We start from the raw sequence: 21,242 nt of genomic DNA on the forward strand, positions 1-21,242 counted from the left end.
TATAATAATAATAATAATAATAATAATAATAATAATAATAATAATGATACTCAAATAATAGTAATAACAAAACATTAATAATACCAATAACTGTCATCTAATAACAGAAATATTAAAATAATAATAATAATAATAATAATAATAATAAATGAACAGAAAACATCTACATACAATGTCAAACATTACAAAAATATATATATTTATATCACATAACAGCTCACTTTTTGATACATAACATTACAACATAAACAGGTCAAGTGTTGGAAAATTATTTAAACATACAACAATTTAATTTGAGGTTAACTCAAATCATTTTTATGTGTTCTAGATCTTTTTATAGAAGATGTGGCCTCTGAAGTATTTTAAATATCACTTTTTTAAAAGGTTTCACCTATGCTTTTGTTCTCATAACATGTGTGTGGTGGATTGTTGTTGAAGATGTAGTGCATCCAAACTATCCATAACTTATTTATCTGCACAAAATCTACAAAAGAACAGCATAAAGATGGCTAATATGAAGATGATGACTTACATCTTAATCAGTGCATGGACAGGAGGAACGAATGGATGTCTCCCCCTCTCTCTGATTATGCACATAGCATGTGACGCTGCTCGCAACTAGTATGCAAGAACAAGGAGAAATTATCTGGTATCTCAGGTGTCGATTTTATACGGATAGTAAAAGAAAGTTGCACAAATGGCCAACACTGTGTAGTCCATAGATGGATAGATCTTTATTTGTCCGTAATAAGGAAATTTGTTGTCACGGTCTGCACAAGAATACATACATAAAACATACATAAATAAACAATAAACACCCACCTAGCCTCACAACAATGGTGCAGATCATCCCACATGTAAACACACAGGACACATACTGGGGCATTTTGTTTAGAAGTGCTATGGCAGACGGGACAAAGCTCCATGCAAGGGAAACAGTGTCTCGCAACTCGAGGTCCGTCTCATGGATCAGCCCCCCTTGCAGAGGCTCTACATCCCCCCACACGGCGCTGACCCTCTCATGAAAGCTGGATATGTTATGTCAGTGCCTCAATTTTGCAGGAACAATTCAATCACCAGACCTTAAAGTCTGTCAACATGCCCCGGCATACGCCTGAATGTGACTTTCAGAAACCTGGATTTAATTTAATTTCCGACTCCGTCAGATCACCTTGTCATTACATACAGCATTAAAGCTCGACTAACCCTGACAGGCTCTTAGCGAGTGTAATCCCACTTTAAATGCACGGTTAACCCCCCTGAGAGAAATATCTCACTCCCCTCTCTGGTCCTTTCTTCATCTGCAACCTCATGCTGGGTTTTTCGGGCCCTCCTGTCACCGTAAATCATGGAGGCCTGTCATACTTATCATCACTATTGGGATCATCATTTACGTCCCGTGCATTCGGAGCGTCTCGTCATCTCTCAGCTAAAGCAGACAGTTGGCAGCCGCACGCTTCTTTCCTGGCAGAGTATTTAAGAGAAACGTATTCCACCAGAGAATGACAGGAATATCAATTATTTGTGCATTGGTTGAGGGAGACTAAGTGGCAGGTTGTCAGGGGTTCATGTAAACAATTTGACCTGTAGAAGACTATAATTGGAGTGCAGCTGATAGCTAGCTTTCTCTGTGCATGTTAAATACGTGTCAGATTCCCTGTCAGCATCTGTGAAGGAGCTGGGTGGATTTGGGACATGGGTCCTCTCTGCCACAGAATATCTGCCTCAGCTCTATATTTTGGGAGCGAAGGTCTGCTGGAGCCCATTATACCCCAAGCCCAACAGTGGGCTCTTTCTGTTCTGGGCTCAGGGACCGCAGAGATGATAAATCTGGGACTGTTTCCTAATGACAGTTATTTAGTGCCTGGACCAGAATCCAGCTGGAAACCTGTGGTGGCACTTAGCAGGTGCTTTACCCTAATTACACTTTAAAATAGTTGTGTCGTGCTTCATTATAGTTTGAACAAAGTGGTTTGGTTGTCGAGAGAGAGAGTGGAAGAAACCTTTCGCGTGCTGGAAAGCTAAATATGAGATCTGTGTAACTACATCACATTAACCTGAGCTGAAAACATCACAATGTTGAATGAGTTTACTGTCATCTTTAAAGTGGACTATACTCTTATATTTTTGGGGGTTAAATGACTGATGTTTTAATGTTTTGATAGAGGGTTATAGGGAAGGCACTGAGCTCAAAGATGAACCTTTCACCACCTTCCTGAATCTGCCCCGGGCATATTTTTAAAAGTTTATGTTCGCTGACATGCTCAGGAACAAGCCAAATATCTGATCCAAGCCAACAAACACATTAAAAAACAGTAACATCATTCACTCCTATTGCACAGCCTGCTCATATACCATAAACCATCCATCATACGGCTGGAGGCAACACTGATGAGGCTGCCTGCAGTGTCTGCAGACATATTTGTTTATGTTTTTAATCGGCCTCGTGAGCGCAGACATCAGTCGATGCTGATTATTTCAGAACGCCATCAATCAGCCCGATTAATCAGCTCCCCACAAGAGCTGCAGCTTTACAGACGCTCTGACCCAGTCGTCTAACAATCACAGTTTGATTCTTGTCAAAGTCGCTCACATCCTCACACTCGCACATTTTTCTGCTTCCTGCACATCAATTTGAGGACAAAATTTTGCTGATAAGTAAATCCCACCCACTGACAGGTGTTGTAGTAATAAGATGATCAAGTGTTGCTGATTGGTGTAAATCAATTATAAGCAGTGGTGGACAAAGTACACAGCTTCATTACTTAAGTCAAAGTGAAGATCCTCCTGGTCAAATATTACTCCAATACAAGTGAAAGTTACTCTGTTAAATGATTACTTGAGTTTAAGTCCTGGAGTACTTTCTTTCAAAAATACTGAAGTATTCAAAGTACTTCTTAAAATATCTCTATACGTATTTTCACAAAGCATGAGTGCAGTCAAGAAAGCATGGGTGTACATTCTTCTCCGTTCTGTTTTATGTAGAAAACATTATTTCAAATCTTAAATTTATACCATTCACAACCTCCAACCCCAAAAAGCACAATACTCAAGTAATTTTACTTTGTTACTCTCCATCACTGATTATGGGTTCTTGTTTGTACCACTGACAGGCTCAGATTGTCAGTCTTAGTGCCCAACAACTTCTCAGAGAGGATCCCTGTGCAAAAACACACATGTGAGGAAATCCCTTTTTTTTCAATCAGAAACAGTCGACAAGTCTCTCTCTACAAATCTGCCAAATTTCATTGGCCTTAACAGTAATTCTACCTCAGGAAACATGAACTGTCTCGTCTACAGCCGCTCAGGTCAGTTAGTTTGTTCGTGTGAGAGGACGACTTTAGGGTTTAAAATGTTAAATCAGGATCCAACACATATCCCTAATGAAAAAGAACTGCAATAAGAAACTCACCAATCAGGCAGATGTAAAAAGGTGAAACTCTGAATTGTGGAAGGTAAAATTACTGATTTTGTTCGGTCTGTTGCTTTTTGGCAATTGAACAGAGTTCCTGGTTTTAAAAAAAGCATCTTACTCTTAACGAAAAGGTCTTTCTCTGCAGGGATCCTTTCTGTAGCAGTTTGGGATAGTTTTAAAACACTTCGTTCCTTTAAATGGAAAAAACAAGCGCTTAGTTAGTGCATGGATGCATGCTGCAGTCATCCCAGCACATCTCAAAGTGGCTGGCTGCAGAAACCTACAGGAACAATTCTGGAAATGTTTGCACAGATTTAGACCTAAAATGCAAAAACCTCCTCTTTATGTTCCTTTAAGTCCTTTTCATGTGTAAGAAGATTCATCTCTAATAAATCAGCTTGAAGGAAACCTGTGTGCATAAATGCGAAGAGGAAACGCAGAATGAAATGTGAGCAGGGTCCAAAACTTGGAAAGTGGACTTATCCCTCGAATTAAGTCATTTAAAGTATCCCTTGCAAATGTTACTAAAAGCCTGGTATTATATTGGCTCTGGTGTTTCTAACAGGACTGGTGGATTGTCTATGGTTTCCCCAGTGCATGCTGGGAAATGCTCCAAACCGCCGTCCAAGGAGGAAAAATGAAAGCCTCTCTTTTTGTTCCCCAGATTCCTACCCGTACGTGTCGTCCCTGGTCTGTGCTTTCTTCATGTGTCTGACTCCTCTGTGGATCGTCATCTCCTCCAAACACCCGGCCAGCCGCACCCTGCTGTACTCCGGATGGGAGCCAGTCATCACTGCCATGGTCATCAGCAGGTGTGTGTGTGTGTGTGTGTGTGTGTGTGTGTGTGTGTGTGTGTGTTTGAATGTGTAACTGTGTGTGTTTAGTCTTCAAAGCGGAAAGAACAGCTACTCTGTGTCTGTAGCTTCCAGTGTCTGGTTGGCTTGATGACTCATCCCTAAACAAATCGCAGCATCCCAGCACACACACGCACACACGCACACACGCACGCGCACGCACGCGCGCACACACACACACACACACACACACACACACACACACACACACACACACACACACACACACACACACACACACACACACACACACACACACACACACAAACACACACCCACACACCCACCCGGGGTCCCCTTGAGTCTGGCAGGCTTACTAATACAGCCCGTAGGAAGGGATTGATTGTCTCGCTCGCCTCTCAACACTGTGTGGTGATTCTGCATTTCTCAGGCTTTTATAGAGGAGCGAGTAAATATTAGTTCAAGACACCATTAGCTGGAACTATTAAAAAAAAATCTCCCCTTTCTGTGTTATTGGCTTCCTCTCTGTCTTCACCATTCAGTCCAGCTGACAGAGCGTTTATAGAGAAGCACACAAATTCAGAGTGGACATCATTTAGATGAAGACAATCCTCTATCTCTCTCTCTCCATGCCTCTTTTGTCTCTGTCTTTCACACACTCAGTGTCTAACACCAGTTAATGATCTTATTATGTTGCAGCATCGGAGGGCTCATCCTGGACAAAACAGTGTCTGACCCAAATCTGGCCGGCATCGTCGTCTACACCCCGGTTATCAACGGTGAGTCACTCTATTGGCTGCTGCTTTCTTCACTCTGAATGGCTTCAAGGTGTTCCGGTTTGATTTGCGGTACTTCCTCAGGGCATGAATAGACGAGGAGAATGTGGCCAAAGACTCGGTGAAGGGTTGATTTAATACCTTTCTATTCACTGAAGGAATATACAAATGCTGAGAAAACTCTGCCCTCCTGTATTCATGCATGGAGAAAGTGCCGGACTGTGCTCACCTGAGTCAGAGGAATATGGTGCGTTCAAAGACCCACGTCGAAGTCAATGACCTTTAAAGAGTCCTTCTCTTTACTTACTTGAATGCATGTGAACAAAAACAGTACGGACTACATGTTTTCATAATATACAACAACGTGCCTTAATTCAGAGTCTGCACAAGGATTTACCTGCCATTCTACCTCTCATTTGTGCTTTGACTCCCTCAGTATAGTCTGTATAAACTCTGATACCCTGACCTTGTTTCTAGCAACATGACCAGCTCTAAGTTTTGTGATGATCATCAACATGTTGGCGTTATCGCTTCATCGTGCCGTTGATAGCATTTTGCAAAAGCTAATTAAGTGCAGCTTAACATGGCTGCAGTTTATTTGTCTCTGTATTGATGCAACGGTTGTTACGTAAGGTGCATTTTGACCAAGAGTTCCGGTGTCTTTTAGCCCCCAGAACTAAAAGGTTCCTGTGCCCCTATTGTTGTCTGCGTTTCGACCGTGGGCTGAAGTCCCGGGTAGATTGTTCAAATCAGGCCAGTGACGTATAGAGAAAAAAAAAAAGTAAATGTACTACACCTCCAGACCAGTAGAGGGCAGTAAAACAAAGATGAATGCCATTCATCACAGATGACACCATAGAAGCAGATGGACAGGCAGGTATCATTATGAGCAACACAACAGTTAGCCTGTTTGCATGAAGAGACTCAGCTCTGTTTTAGATGGTACTATATTTCATTACAGATGGATTCACTGAATCAACACGTGAGAGGAGATAAGCGTGAGTAGCAAACGTGTTTCAACAGCTGTCTCCAGTTTACAGGGTCACTTTTAAAAACGTAACAACGGTAGAGACGCATTCGCGGTGGGTTGAGAGAAGACTACTGTTACAAGCTGCTAAATCACAGCTTCTTCTTTTGAAAAGTACACACATACAAAAAGATGGAACAAATGAAAGAAAGAGAAATCAAGTGAATCACAGATGTGTGTGATGTTATTGTGGACGGTGGGCGGAATAAAAACACTACAGTTAATCGACCAATCAGACATGTTCAGCTTTGCAGGCCCTGCCCCCTGAAAGTCCCAGGACCTTCGAAAAGTACTACTCCCCTAGCAGGGGCTTATCAGGGGGGAGTTTATCTACCCCATAACTAAATTTAGACCCTGGTTCCTCCGGGTGTAACGCACGTAGTTCAGGGTTTCCTGCAGTCGAAAAACACCTAAATACAGGCGTGTAGAGAGAGTTAGACTTTTTGTTAGCCTTCATCATAACTGACAGAATCCGAATATTCTATTCTATTATAACTTGTCATTTTAATTGTTCATTTTTAAATGACAATGAGAGAAAGCCTCAAAATAAAACCTACAATACAGAAGAACAAACTTGTTTTATGCATTTATAAAAGAGAGAAAAGACGAACAAACACTGATTTTGCGTCACTTTTCATGTCAAGCAGACACAAAGCAGATCAACGATTTAAACAAGCTGTGGCTGACGTCTGTCACGGCTTCAGTTTAGCTGCTTTTGTGATCATTCAGCGAGGATTTCTGAGTTGTTGTCCACCCTCAGATGAATCTGTTACAAGAGTTGTTTTCCTTCACCTCATTGGGCATAGTGACTCCTGTCCCCACTGACATATAACATCCCTCTTGCTTCCTTTAGCTGGTCACCTGCTGGGTGACATCAGTAGCAGTTTTTAACCCAAGCATCAACTATTACAAACCATTTGGCTTCTAAAGAAAGTTGAGGCTCTCGGTTGCAGTGACAGTTTGTGATCTATGTACTCTATGTTCTATTATTAACAAAGACCCAACATCAAGACAGGATAAGATCCAGTCCCATCTTACAGACAGGACTCAGTCTGATCTCATCTTAATCCACCATGAGCAGAGCACTTTGCAGCATTTAGCAAGTTACAGTGGCAAGGACAAACTTCCTTTAACAGGCAGAAACCTCCAGCAGGACCAGACTCATGTTAGACACACATCTGCTGAGACCGTGTTGGAGAGAGGGATAGAGGGAGATGAAGAGAGAGAGATGATAGTGGTGAGACGGATAGTAGTAGTTGTAGCAGCTGGAGTCTAACACGTCCACAGCAGCAGAGATCCAGAGGAACCTACGAGACAAGGGAGCTCAGGGACTCCAGATAACTGCCTCTCAACACTGGTTTCCTGATGAGGATCCAAACACCCAAACCCAACTCTGCTCCTGTGTGGACATGAAGTCCTCTGTGTGTCATCCATGAAATGAGAGACAACCATCATATTTTTCTGTCATTGTAAAAAGAAATCTCTTTAAATGATGGAGACTTTTTCATTTTTGTGGCCCATGGAGAAGTTTGTGGTTGAGTTTAGGTCTTTGTTTCTTCGTGTGGAGGAACACGGGTTTCTAACAAAGGCACAAAGTTCAAAGTGGGTCATAAACGTTGTCTGTGAGTCGAGCGGAGTCTGTGTCTGGAGATATTTGTGGTGAGGTGAAGCTTGTAAGAGACAGTGGTTAGATTAAGACTTCCTTAATGAGGCTCTGTCTTCTTAATAAGCCACCGTGATGCCCTTCTATTTAATTTTCCACAGCAGACGGAAACAGGCTGTTTCACTTTGTCTGCACAGAAACTCCGTCTGTCCTTTATTCTACTCAGTTTGCAATTAATGCAGTGTGTGACCCGCCTGAGCCGAGCTATAGACAAAGTGTTTACACATAAGATGGATGACACGCGGTGGAGTCTATTTGTCTTGTTCTGTGCAGCTCCCAGGTGTGAGAGTGAAAACAGAAGTGTGCTCAGTCAACATAGCTGCACGGATAAATGAAGGTGACCAAATAAAGACTCCGAACGCTCATCAGCATAAATAAGTGGCCTAATGAGACCGGTTCAGGCAGTCCTCCACAGTCCGTCTGTCTCCACTTCACAGAACTGGTCCTCTTCCATTTCCTCCCGCTTCCATCTCCTGCTGCTCCTGGCTCAGGCGCGGCTGCCAGGGGCGCTGGCACCTTCACAATAAGAGATAAGCTTTTAATTTAAATGGCATTAATGAGAGACATTTAACGAGATGGAGAATGATTCTGACTCTAATTGGTTTTCCGTCGAGACACTAAACAGCTGGGGAGTCATGCATGTGTCTGTTGGTGAGATTGTGGGAATGTTTTGTGTTTGCAGGTCTCAGCAAAGTTTTGAGCAACGTTTCATTCATGGGCGAGGAGGCAGTGATGCAGTCTGCTCGTGTCTGTCGGCTGATTAAAATGCACTGGGGCTGCTGTTCTAGTAAAAAATACAAGAGAACGAAGGGCAGACGGAACAGAAAGTGTGAAAGGATGGTGTGTGGATATTTGATTAGAGCAGAGTGAGGAAGGAGATGTGTACGGCTTGATAAGGGACGACAGGTTAAATGAAAAATAGTGGGAGAAAGCCTCGATTTTCCACACTGACCTCCATTATTTCATTTGGATATATAAAGGCTTTTTTATCCACTTCTCCTGCGACTCCAGAATGAGCCTGTGACTGCTTACATTTATATTAAAGTTTAAATCCTTATAAAGGTAGTGTGTTCTGCTAAATCTAGGTACTGAGAGGTTTCTGCCAGTTCCTCTGCTGCTACTCTCTTTCTGTTTGTACCATTGACTTTATATAAAGATGGGCGGTACATCTCCACCTCCTATCATACAAAAGTGAAGCTAAAATGACCTGGTGGTGGGATCTTACATCTTGCACTAGTGTTGTATTTTTGGAGCCAAAGTATGCCCCTCTGTTCGTGGCCTTTTTTTTCACCAGTTCCTGATTGTTAAATCAATCAATCAATCGATCGATCAGACTTTATTTCTAAAGCACTTTTCAGACAATGATACTATAACACAAAGTGCTGTACATAAAATAATAATGTTAGTAATAAAATAGAATAAGTTAAAATACAAAAAAAGAAGACCCCCCCCATTCCCCCACCCCACAATCCATATGCAAGGTTAAAAACATGATATAAATAATAATAATACTAATAATAATAACAATGACAATGACAATGACAATAATAATACAAAATCAAAGAAAATAATAATAATAATGTTAAGAAGGTAAAATAAGTGATTAAAACTTAAGATGAAAAAAAACATTTAAACTTAAAAAAAATAATTTAAAACTCGCCAAAGTAAATGATTGATTAGATAATAAAACACTAAAAGATTAAACCAGTGAAAGCAACTATGATGCTACATAATAAATATTAAAATTCTCAGAGGTAATCTGTTAAAAATCATAAGATGGAAAAATCTAATTAGTGACTAAATAAATAAATCCACAATAAATCAAAAAATAAATACAAATTAAAAAGTAATTAAATGAATAAAATAAACAATATGTTTGTATCTATAATAATTTGAAATGACAGTATATGAATTTAAAATTGACTAAAATTCAAACTAGATGACAAGTAAATATAGTAAGAAGGAATAAGACTTGGTTAAAAGCGAGACTAAAAAGGTCGGTCTTGAGTTTAAAAATGTTTATCCTCTGTGCACCCCTCAGATCTTGAGATTGTTTGCACCAAATCGTAGATAAGCTTGTGCACAGTGTTTCTGTTTGTATTCATATATAGAGTCCTCAAAAGTGTGACAGATTTTGGAATCAGAGGTTTAAAACAATAGATGGTTAATTTGACGTCCAAGTGTCTAAGCCTCTTACCAAACAGATCCACTCTCAGATTCTTCTCAAAGCTGCTGCGACTAAAATGGACGGATTGGCGATGGTCGAGTGACATATTGGGACGGAGAAGAGAGTGCCATTATTGAAAACATGCTGCATCAGAGAAACAAAATGTTGTCACAGCAATTACACTTTAAAGAAGAGATTATCACGCCCACACCTCTGCACAGCCCTGCAGGAAGGGACGGGATTACGTTCGCATGCAGCCAGAGTGATGCTCTATCCGTCTCACTGTGTGTCTCTGCTCTCATGTAGTCACAACACACCACACCTGTACTGTTTACAGGCCTGCAGGTACTGCTGCCTCTCTTTTGGATGCACAGTTTACTTTTAAGGGTCCACAACCCAGAACTTGTCTCACACTCATTAGCAGCTAACCTTCAATTAGCATATAAATAACTGAAACTACCTTTAATGTGGTGCAAACCTGCAAAATGAGAAGAATCAACAAACTTAATATGATGAAAGATTCCAAAATAGAACAAATCTGGTGTCTGGTTTCATTTGCATCCTGTAATTTACACAGAAATCAAAGTTAACCAACGAGAACTCAGAGATTTACTCCTCAGTTCAAAGAGAACAGCTGCAGGGAGGCACAGCAGCACAATTTCAACCCAGCTGTAGCAAAGAGTGGCGTAGCAGCTTCGTCACTTCGCCCTCTGTTTCTTTAACCTTCCTCATCTTCGATCACGGTAACTTCGGTAGTTTGGGGCCCTGTTTTTATGAAGCCTGTAATCCTCGTGCTCTTGGTTTGATCTGTGCACAAAGATGTAGCTTTAAAAACAAAGCAACAGAGATTTATTTGAAACAGGAGTTAGCTTCACTTTCAAACCTGCTAATTTATGATCAATAGTTGGATGTCTGCTCATCTTCCATGTCTGTTTTGTGACATTATGTTGAGTGATCTTAGATAGCAGTATCCACTCATACGTGCATCATTAGGAACATAATAACGCACACATGTATCCTGATCTTGTTTAAAAAACTTGCAGTCATCACATTTGATGATGCATCAAGCACTATTCTTGCAATCAGCAGACACAGCGTCAGAGTCTTTATTCTTCACTTGTCATCTTGGCACATTTGTTTTTTCCTTTCTTTGTTGTTTGTCTTAAGAAAAGGTATCAGCCTTCTTCTTCTTTACGTCTCACTTCTCCTCTCTCCATGTTTTTCTTTTCATTAAATTTGATCCGTGCATCGAGGCACATCCTGGTGTTTCAGCCGCTCAGATAAACAAAACGAAATTAAAGATGAAGGAGAGGAGCAGAGATGAGATGAGTGAGCAGACAGTTCACATGTCTCCCCCCTCAGGGCGGAGCAGTCCGGCTCAGAGGAGCACAGACCCCCTGCAGTTCCCCACAAAGCCCCACTGCAGCCCCAGACCCCCTCATCCTCCTTATCCCCATTCCTCCTGTCAAACCCAGTGACCTGAATAAGTCAGAAAACCCCCCAAATCTCACTCTCCCTCTGCCCCCCCGCTGTGATTGTAAGACCAACCTCCGCCTGTTAAGCCTCCATCCTAACCCCAAACACCCTGAAGGACTAAAAGGCAGAAAGTCAGAATCAGTGCGCCCTCCAAGTGCGCAATTAATCTGATTTTAACCGTGTTTTGACAGAAAAACTGGAGCATACATTACTTGGAAATTCCAAATTGAATACTAATTCTTCTCGGTTTTAAAGTGTCATTTTAATGCATGTGTCTGTCCCAGAATTAGCTGTGACTGGAAATAACTTAAGGACAAAAAATATGAGTTATCCTCCCTTAAAACCTGTTCAATGTTTGAAATGTTATCTTAATTTTCTCGACTTATTGATTCCATTTTCTGATTATTTAATACATCACTTCCTCACAGCCCTGCCCTCACTTTAAGACAATCCCTGCTCATTCTTAGTTTTACCAAGTCGTCCCTCCGCTGTGCAGGAACTCGAGGTCGTATCAGGAGCATTAAAGAGGTGAGGCGGGATCACTGTGAGCCAGAGCAGACAGGGCAGCACAGCACTGTGTGTGCGTGTGCATGTCTGAGTGTGTCTTTTTCTTTTTTTAAAGCTCCTGCTGTGCATTTAGACGTCGGGTTTCTTCTGCTTCCGCCTTGCCATCAACACGACATGAAAACTGCACACTGAGACACAAATATTACATCTTTATGAGATCTTCATGAAAGTATAAAGGCATGGTGATGGGAGTGCATGTTATGGGGCAGTTTCAGACTCGCACTAAGAAAAGGGTCATAATTTAAGGTCACTAATACATTGCAAAGTGATCTGTTTTGTGCTGTATGTAATATCATAAATATCATAAACTATCTGAGCAGTTACAACCTCAATTTCAGAATGCTTCTCACCAACGTTTATTGGTTCAAGATTACAAAAGTCATCCCGCAGCACTTCCGCATCCCTAAGTAGAGACTGTTAGGTCTTTTTTAAGCTCTAATATAATAATGGTGTATGCTTCATATTTGCTTTTATTCAACAGAATTTTATCAAGAAACTGTAGAAACTGTTGATATATACGTGTCTTAGCATCAGCAGCAGCTCTAAACTCGGAAATGGTGCCTCGAAATTTACTAGTGTGATAACTTTCTCCTCCGTACGGACCTCAGCCATTGTAGTTGACAAAGTTGATTTCAGAAGTCCCGCCCCTTCTTGATTCTAATTGGTCAGTGATCAGAAAGTGACATTGATGAGTGCGGCGGTGTTCCAAAAGTTGAACTGTTTTCAACCGAGAGCGCTGAGACAAAGAAAACAGCGTTGGTGGGCACAGCACCTTAATGTTTGACTTCAGGTACTCAATTTTTATCTCCAGGTGTTTACATCCATTCATAATCTGAGACATCCATTCACACCATAGACTGTATAAATAATGGACGTAGTATCCGTGACATCACCCATCTGTTTCTGAAGTGCTGTTTTGAAGTCAATCGTCGGCGAGAGCCATATTGGAAATGTTGAACTCATCCAAAAGAGTGTGACGGGGGTTTGAGCCTCTGAGCCAACAGCTATGTGTTCCTGTCCGGGAGTCAAGACAGTCATGTCCTTATTTGGGCAAAAACCAAGCGGCAAACTCCGGTCTCAAACGATGAAGCCAATGCGGAAGTGGTATAAACTGCAATACATCGAAAATCCGCTTGAGGCTGGCTGCAGAAACACCGGAAACCACATAGATATGAATGGGAAAAAGACGATCTTTGCAGCATTAATAAACATGTTTACAGCCTGGTTCAAAAAACGGCTTGGCCCTACAACGCTAATCTCTCTAATGGCACACACTGTACGGGGGGAGAATTTTTTTCTAACGTGACGGTTAAGAAGATATTAAGATTATGAGTTTTGCCCAAATAAGGACATGACTGACGTGACTCCCGGTCGGGAACACACAGCCATTGGCTAAGAGGCTCACACTACGTCACACTCTGCCTAGTTGAGTTCCGCATTACCAATATGGCTGCCGCCGTCGATTTGCTTCAAAACAGCTCTCAGGAACAGATGGGTGACGTCACGGATACTACGTCCATATTTTTTACAGTCTATGGCAAAAACTCGAAATCTTAATATCTTCTGAACCGTCTCGTTAGAAAAAAAAATTAACCCCCCGTTCAGTGGGTGCCGATAGAGAAATTAGCTACGTAGAGCCAAGCCGTTTTTTGAACCAGGCTGTAAACATGTTTATTAATGCTGTAAAGATCGTCTTTTTTGAATGGGTGTGTATGTGGTTTCTGGTGTTTCTGCAGCCAGCCTCTAGTGGAAACTTGATGAATTGCGGTTTATAACACTTCCGCACGGGCTTCATAGTTTGAGACCGGAGGTTGCTGCTTGATTCACACGCATACAGCGTTTGCTTCCACTTTAAGTATGAGTCAGAACAGCTGACATTTTCACAACCCTTGAAAACGAGATGTTACATCTCAAGGGGTCTATCCCTTAAACACAGGTTTTTGAATCCTTGTCAATCATGCAAATTATTACAGATGTAACTATATGGCTTTGAACAAGGAAAGCTTACAGCTTATATTGATCCTGTCAAGAAGAAAAAGGAGGCAGCTTTCTTTTTTATTGTACGAAAATGCCACAGTGCTTCAAACTGCCAGTCTCCGGTTTGCAGGATTTGTTAGCCAGGCTTGTTCCTCTGCCAACAACACCCAGAGGGATTAAAGACTATTTATTTTTATGATGGACAAAACTTTTTATTCTTATTTGGACAAAGTCAGGAAGCCTGTATGCTAAGTTAGTCTAACCACCAATCTTCATGTCTCTCTCTTACAGAGAAACCAGCACGTTAACCGAACTGTTCCTTTAAAGACCCAGATCAGATCATGGGAGTAATATTCAGGTTATGAGAGCACAAGTGTGATGTAATTGACATGAGGGGGAGAAATGGGGCAGAGCAACAGTAAATGCTCATTGTGAAGTTATGTGTGTTTACAGCCCCAGTGGGAGCGCTGGTAATGCTCCAATAAAATGTCACCAGACGGACAAAGAGCCACAGAGGATTGAATTAAGTAGACATCGCCCTGAGGTGGTGGCAGTGTTAATTTAATATACTCGCCACAATAACAAGCCTGGTTGGGGGGGTCTTAGGCGCACACCTCCTGCTTCTGGTTTTGCAGTACATGACCACTTCAGTGAATGAAAACCAGCCTCGTACAGAGGAGCTGTTTACCCGCTGCACTGCAGGCACTTGAATAATACATTTTTTATGATTGTGAATAAAAGAAGCGTCTCTCTTTTCTCTCACCTCTCCTCTGAGAACATAAAGGAACACTTAGAGGAGGGCTTCTCTTCTCCTCAGAGCCGCTCTCTGCTCACCTGTCAGCTCCACTGTGGATGATCTCTGTGTGTCTGTGAGCTCCCCTGCAGAGCTCAGTCACCACGCGGTAGCTGGGAAGTTAGTTTGTGTGTTCCATGCTGCATCTTGTGAATCTAAAGAGGTTCTGTTGTTTGTCAGTGCAGATAGCATCCAACATCCTCCTGTCTCTGGATCTACTTGATCCCATTTTGAATCTTATAGTGAAATTAAACACCGTTTGAAGTTTGTTTTAGCAAAATTTAGGGTTTTATCTTGTTTTTTTAAACGATACCGATCTTGCAAACTCTATCTGGATGCTGGTTTGCAAAAGTAGCTCTAGCTGCAATGGATTTTGTTAAAGAGGAGATCGTTCTAGATGCTTCTGCACAGTTATGCTTGTGCAAGATCTGAGACTTTCTGAATGACAAAGATATTCTCATTTATGATAACATGAAGTACTCTATCCTCTACAGTATCAGGAAGGTAATCAGAAATAGATCTTGGTAGCTGTTGAAAGCTTTAAAGAAATAAAAACAACTGAAAGACGATCATTAACAGCCTTGTTACCTCTGACTCCTGCTCCATCAATGAACCACGACTCCTCTATCTCTTTCAGGAATCGGGGGAAACCTGGTTGCCATCCAGTCCAGCAGGATCTCCACTCACCTGCACTTCCACTGTGCTCCTGGAGAGGTTCCTGATGAGGCCAAAGGGTGCTACTACCCCTGCCGCACATTCTTTGGAACAGGTGAGTAAGACTGAACGTAGGGACTGTTTTGATTGTACACCAGTGATCGATGACTGTCTCTGTTACACTGAGATCACGCAGGAAACGAATGCATCGTGTCCAGTCAGCTGCAGAGGTTATCTAGTATTTGTCACTCCCACGTTTGTCACCTTGTCCAGGTCGATTCTCTCTGTTCACGACACGTGTCAGGACAGCTCTCCTGGGACAGAGCTGAGACGTGCCGAGACGTGCAGCAACGCTCCCTTAACTCGACACGAAGCAACTCCAGAGTGCATGGCGCTGACCGAATACGCCGCACACACTTCCTGTGGAACCTGGGTTTTAATCGGCTTATCAGATAATGAGTTGTCACTTAAAGGCTCTTATGTAGATTTCAGGGTCTAAATTTAACAACACTCAAAACGTACCTCTAAAATTATTGACCCAAACCGTATTTTTGTCTCTGGAAGCGTGGCTCTGACTTGTTTTGTTGATTATCACAGCTGATGTTTAAAAGTGTGACGCATATCATGCTTTGTCTTCAAAGTCTGACTCATTAGTGACATGCTCTCATGAAAAGAAAGGTCTGCTTTGCACATTTTGCTCACAGACCTTTTTTTGCAGCATGCTCCTGGATGTTGTGAGTGGTGTTGCATCAACACTGCTTTTTTTTCATCATTTTGTTTACCTGCTTACTTGTCGTAACTCTCCGCAGAGATAGTAAGGATGTGATGCATCTCTTCAGGTCAGTACTCTTTAGGCAAATATGCTAACTTTTCACTCAAGCCCTCAGCAGGTTTGGATGTCACTGTAGAATCTGTCATGATAACAAACAGGCTTTCAATCGTACAGTAAATGAAGCTCACAGTTTACATCGTCGGCTTTAAGCTGTGATCCTGCTGAGCTGCTGCTCCGCTGCCTCTCTGTATATGAGGCAGGTAATTGCTGCGCCCTGCTGTTCCAGGTGTAAATTAATCCCTTGTTGGAGGCCTATAATAAAAAGCAGCAGGACTCAGGATCCTGGGGACGATGGATGGGCGGATAAATTCTCTCAGAACGACTCAATCTCTTTTCTCTAAATGCTCCGTCTTGCCTTCTTGCTGCAGATACATATTTACTTCACTTTCACTTTTAACTCTTCGTCCTCTTTGTGTTTCCTCAGGAGCCAACCATCGCTCTGCTCAGGTGCTCATCCTACTGGTGATCCCTGGTCACCTGATCTTCCTCTACACCATCCATCTGATGAAGAGCGGACACACCACCCTGACGCCCATCTTCATGTCCGTCTACCTGGCTGCTGCCATGCTGCAGGTGAGCTTCAGTTTAACTACAGTGTGTTTTAATACTGAAAGTGATCTGTGCTGCTTTACACTGGACTGAGGACTCTTTGACTTCTCTGGTTGGACGTCATTACGTCACAGAGGTGTGCAGACATGGAGGCAACAGCTAAGGATGCACTGCCACATAGACGATACCATTTTAGCATTCTTTCTTTTTTTTTAAACCATATATAAGATTGAAATCCTCTGAGGATATAAACCGGTGGACGAACTTTTTCCATCTCTGATCCTCGAGTGTGTCGCAAGTAGTGTCTCCACACCTGCTCTGAAGTTATCAGAGAGAGAAAGAGAGACGTGAAAGACAGAGACACGACAGTGACAGATCTGCTTATTTGAATTTTCAGAACATCAACTTAAACAAATCAGATAAGTGATGTTTTTCTTTTCAAAGAAACAAAAATAAGTAGATAGGTGAATAAATTAGTTAATTAAATAATAATAATAATTTAAAATAGAGAATAAATAAAAAGATAATAGAAAAAAAGGATAATAATAATCAAAGTACAGTAAAATAAATAGGTTAATATTTCCGGCAATTATTATTATTTTTTTTAAGGAAATAAAAAGGATAAATAAAATAGATATATCAGAGAGTAAAAATAAATGATAGAAGTATTGCAAGGTTTGAATATGCATATTATACACGTACTCATGTTACTAAATTACATGTATGTATATTAATCAAGGCAAACAATACCCAGACATGTGCCAAAAGACTTGCAAACAAAAAAAAGTGAATGAAAAAATGAGTTATTGAAAAAATAAAATAATATTAATTATGATAATTTAAAATAGAAAACAAATAAATAGAGAAGAAGAGCTCATGCCTCTTAGGGGCATGCATGTTTGATTGTTTATTCTTCTTTTAGCTGTTTTATTTTATCCCATAACCTTATAAACTAGTATAAGAACCTTACGTCTGGATTAGTTTATTGAAAGGAAGCATGAGTCTGTAAAAAGGCAAAATAAAAGCATCATAAATAACAGTTTTATTTAATGAGATGATCTGTTCTCTAAAGCTTGAACACAAACTGTATAACCTTCACAGAAAACAATGAGATGATTGTAGATTGTTCCAGAAACATGAGCTGAACTGTGGGTTGTTATGAGTGCATTGTTACATCCCTCCAGTTTTCTAAACGGGGTGCAAAAACTGCAAACTGCTTTTGCTTGACTCAGATAAAATGCAGCTTTCTGTGTTTTTATGTTGTTTACCTTTAGTTTACTGAAGGTATTTTAACGTTATTACACCTACTCTAAATATTCAAAGAAATGTGCGTTTCATTGCTTTAGTGTTCGGTTTTATTTCTGGCATAAAAACGGTCTTAAAATGAAAATTACCAGGGTAGTTATTTCAGCGAACACCAGCAGTGTTACTGCTGATTATTTGAGGAGGAGGTTGTGCAGGAATCAGAGCTCATGTATGCAAAGTGCATGAGCTGCAAATGTTCATGCAGCCATTAAGGCAATGAGGGTGAGATTGTGAACATGCATAATGAGGGAGAGGATAAAAATGTGAGCGTGAAAGGATTTCTCCGCCTGTTGGACGTTCTGCTTATTTGAATTTTTACACATTATATACAGAGGATCAACTTAAAGAATATAGGCAGGCTATGTTGTTCTTGTAAAAGAGACAAAAATAAGTAGATAGGTGAATGAATGAATTATTTTTATGTAATTGATAGTTATTATTATTATTATTATAGTTAATGGAAATAAAATAATAATAATAAAGTAATAACAGTTGTCCTATCATAAAGGCAACCCCCCCCCAAAAATATAAGTTATATTATATTACTTAAAATAATAATAATAATAATAATAATAATAATAATATATTTTATATAATAAATATTTTATATAAAAAATAAAAATGCGAAAGGCAGAAATAATAACTTATATATTATTGATAATTGCTATTACTATAATAGTTAAAATTAAATTAAAAAATAGAAAAAATAAAATAAAAATAAAAGCTGTCATATAAAGGTAAAAAAGACCGAAAAATATCATAATAATGAAAAACAACAACATGAGGTTCTGCAGGTCTCCATCTCTGAACTCTTTTTGCTGCAATTAGGCAAAGTGTTTGTTTTAATTCCCCCTGCATTGCTTCAGTCTTCATCTTAGTATCTACCTTAACTAATCTTACTGATGTTAATTTCCACGGGTCAGTCAGAAAGTAATCCTCCGGTGAGCGACATAACAGGAATACGTTCCTTTTGAAAGTGGCTCTGTGGACGAGTGTTTCCACGTGTCATACAGCAGCAGAAGCCGGTATGTGTTTCAGGAGACTTCTTGGAGCGTCGTGGTTTAAGGCGATGCCTGGAGGAATCTGATAAATGCACGTTTCTGTTTTGGCAGCACTTCAGATAATTATGAAGCGAGGACTTGAGTCATGAACGACTGCTTTTACTATTCCATGATCTGCAGCAATTTTAAGAATTCAGTCAGTGTTTTTGTGTATGCATCGGACGCTTGCTGTGCTCAAGGCTTTTTAAGGCTCCTCTTAATCTTTAACGCAGACATGGAACATTGGGATGTAATCCTGACCACTGAGGAGTTGGAGACTCTCCAAATCAATTAAGTCCGTGGCCAGTAGAGCTGCTTTAAGGGTGCCTGAGGCCCAGATAGAACATCAAATGGCAGAGACAAGCCCACGGGGTTACGAGGAGAGAGTTTGAATCCAGCCTCGTGCACTTCCTAATATTCACTGCCCATAAAGAAGAAATACGATCAATTTATTGATTAGATTCAGAGCCTCAAACATCACTTTGTCTTCTAGATCTGAAATGTTCGACATGGTTTAAGGGCCTGTTAAAGCTCACACACATTCAAGACACGGCATGTCAGAATAATTCATGAACTCCTTGTTGTCCTTGTTGATCCGTCTCCGGGACATTAGAGAAAAATTGCCCGAGTTCTGCTTTGGAAGATGAGTTTAACAAAGTGCGTCGTAGCGGCAAGGTTATTATAGAAGTATTGTTTATTGAAGCATTCAGCAAAAACTAATTTCATCTGCTTCATCATCAGTGTGTTTGCACAGACACGAGCAGAATAGCAGACACTAATTACAAGGCTGAATGCTGCTCATAATAAGGAAGTTTAATACTGACTGAAGGTTTTTCTAAAGACATATTCCTCATAAGACTTGTTTATAATACTTAAACATGAATATATTATGTGTTAATCTTAGAAAGAAAATGATTCCTTTGATACAAATTAAGAATGATAAACAAACCGTGTGTTTGAGATGCTTTTCAACTCAACCTAATACGTCCAGTTGAGTAAAGGCGGAAATCGCAGCATCAAGTTACAACACATGGCTCACATTAACCATAATATCATACTACAGCTATTCTGGAATGATTTCAAATTGAGATAATCCTATAACTGTACATTAAGACACCTTAATAACTGAAACATACAACTTCCTCTAAAAGCTGTAAGTGCGGGACACCAGTTTAATCGTGTACCCCCAGTGTACAGACACTACAGTAGTCAAAGTGGGCGTGGTTTGTCAGTATGTTGATCCAGTAAATGGAGATAAAGTTGTATGTAGGCTGTGTCTTGTTAAACTGACATATAACCACTCCAACAGAGCAATGAGAAATCAGCAAAGATATGAGGACGCTAACCTGCTAGTGATGCTAGCTCTGCTAGTGGTAGAAATACTCCGCACACCATTTTGACAGTGTTCAACAACAGACTCTGCGATCCTTTGTCTAGCCATGTTAAATAGATTGTGCTTAATCTGGATTGTAAACGGAATGCTTGATAGGTTTGTATTCTTTTTTTTATTATTTATTTATCATTTTTTAATATTATTTATTCATTTTTATTGTATTTTATTGTATTTTAATTATTATTTTATTTTGTATGTTTTATTTTAGTTATATTATATATATATATATTTTTTTTGTTTGATTGTTTTAATGTATTCATTTATTTTTATTTTGTATTTATTATTTATATAAAGTGATGGTGCATTTTAACGAACATTTCAGCATAGCACAATTATACCAGAGTTAGCTGTAAGCCTGATTTTCATCTGTAGTCCCCACCAGGTCAAAACAGAGTTAATAACAACCGATAAAGATAAATTCATCATGATAGAATGACAATGAAGACACAGTACATCAAAAGACAGATATAAGATATACAAAAAAAGTGTAAATTGTGTAAAGGGCCATTCCGCATAATAGAGAGATATATCTGGAGTTGGACCACACAAAAAGGTTGACCAGTTTAGAGCGCTCACAAATAAGATCATTGTTTCGCTCACATCAGGACGACTGTATGTTGCTGTATTGATGATTTGTCTCGCCTCTATTGCTAAAAGCAAGAAAGCTGTTTCACATGATGTACAGTGTTGATGCTTAGTTCAGAATGCCTCGCTCTATCTGGCGTCATGCATCTTCTCTTTTCTACCACGCTTCGCTTTCATGACCGATTGTTTGGTATAATGATTTACGAGG

At 40.2% G+C, this 21,242-nt stretch overlaps 1 protein-coding gene across 2 annotated transcripts in view; it reads left to right on the forward strand.

Moving 5' to 3' along the window:
- Nucleotides 1–21,242, forward strand: part of slc41a2b (solute carrier family 41 member 2b) — a 61,208-nt gene that overhangs the window by 19,597 nt on the left and 20,369 nt on the right. For both annotated transcript variants that reach the window (XM_034673397.1, XM_034673398.1), the window contains exons 7-10: nt 4,080–4,227; nt 4,930–5,009; nt 15,314–15,445; nt 16,587–16,735. In XM_034673397.1, the coding sequence (XP_034529288.1) occupies nt 4,080–4,227; nt 4,930–5,009; nt 15,314–15,445; nt 16,587–16,735 (509 nt within the window). The remainder of the gene's footprint in view (nt 1–4,079; nt 4,228–4,929; nt 5,010–15,313; nt 15,446–16,586; nt 16,736–21,242) is intronic.

Source organism: Notolabrus celidotus, chromosome 21 (genome assembly GCF_009762535.1).
Source record: "Notolabrus celidotus isolate fNotCel1 chromosome 21, fNotCel1.pri, whole genome shotgun sequence".
Taxonomy (NCBI): Eukaryota; Metazoa; Chordata; class Actinopteri; order Labriformes; family Labridae; genus Notolabrus; species Notolabrus celidotus.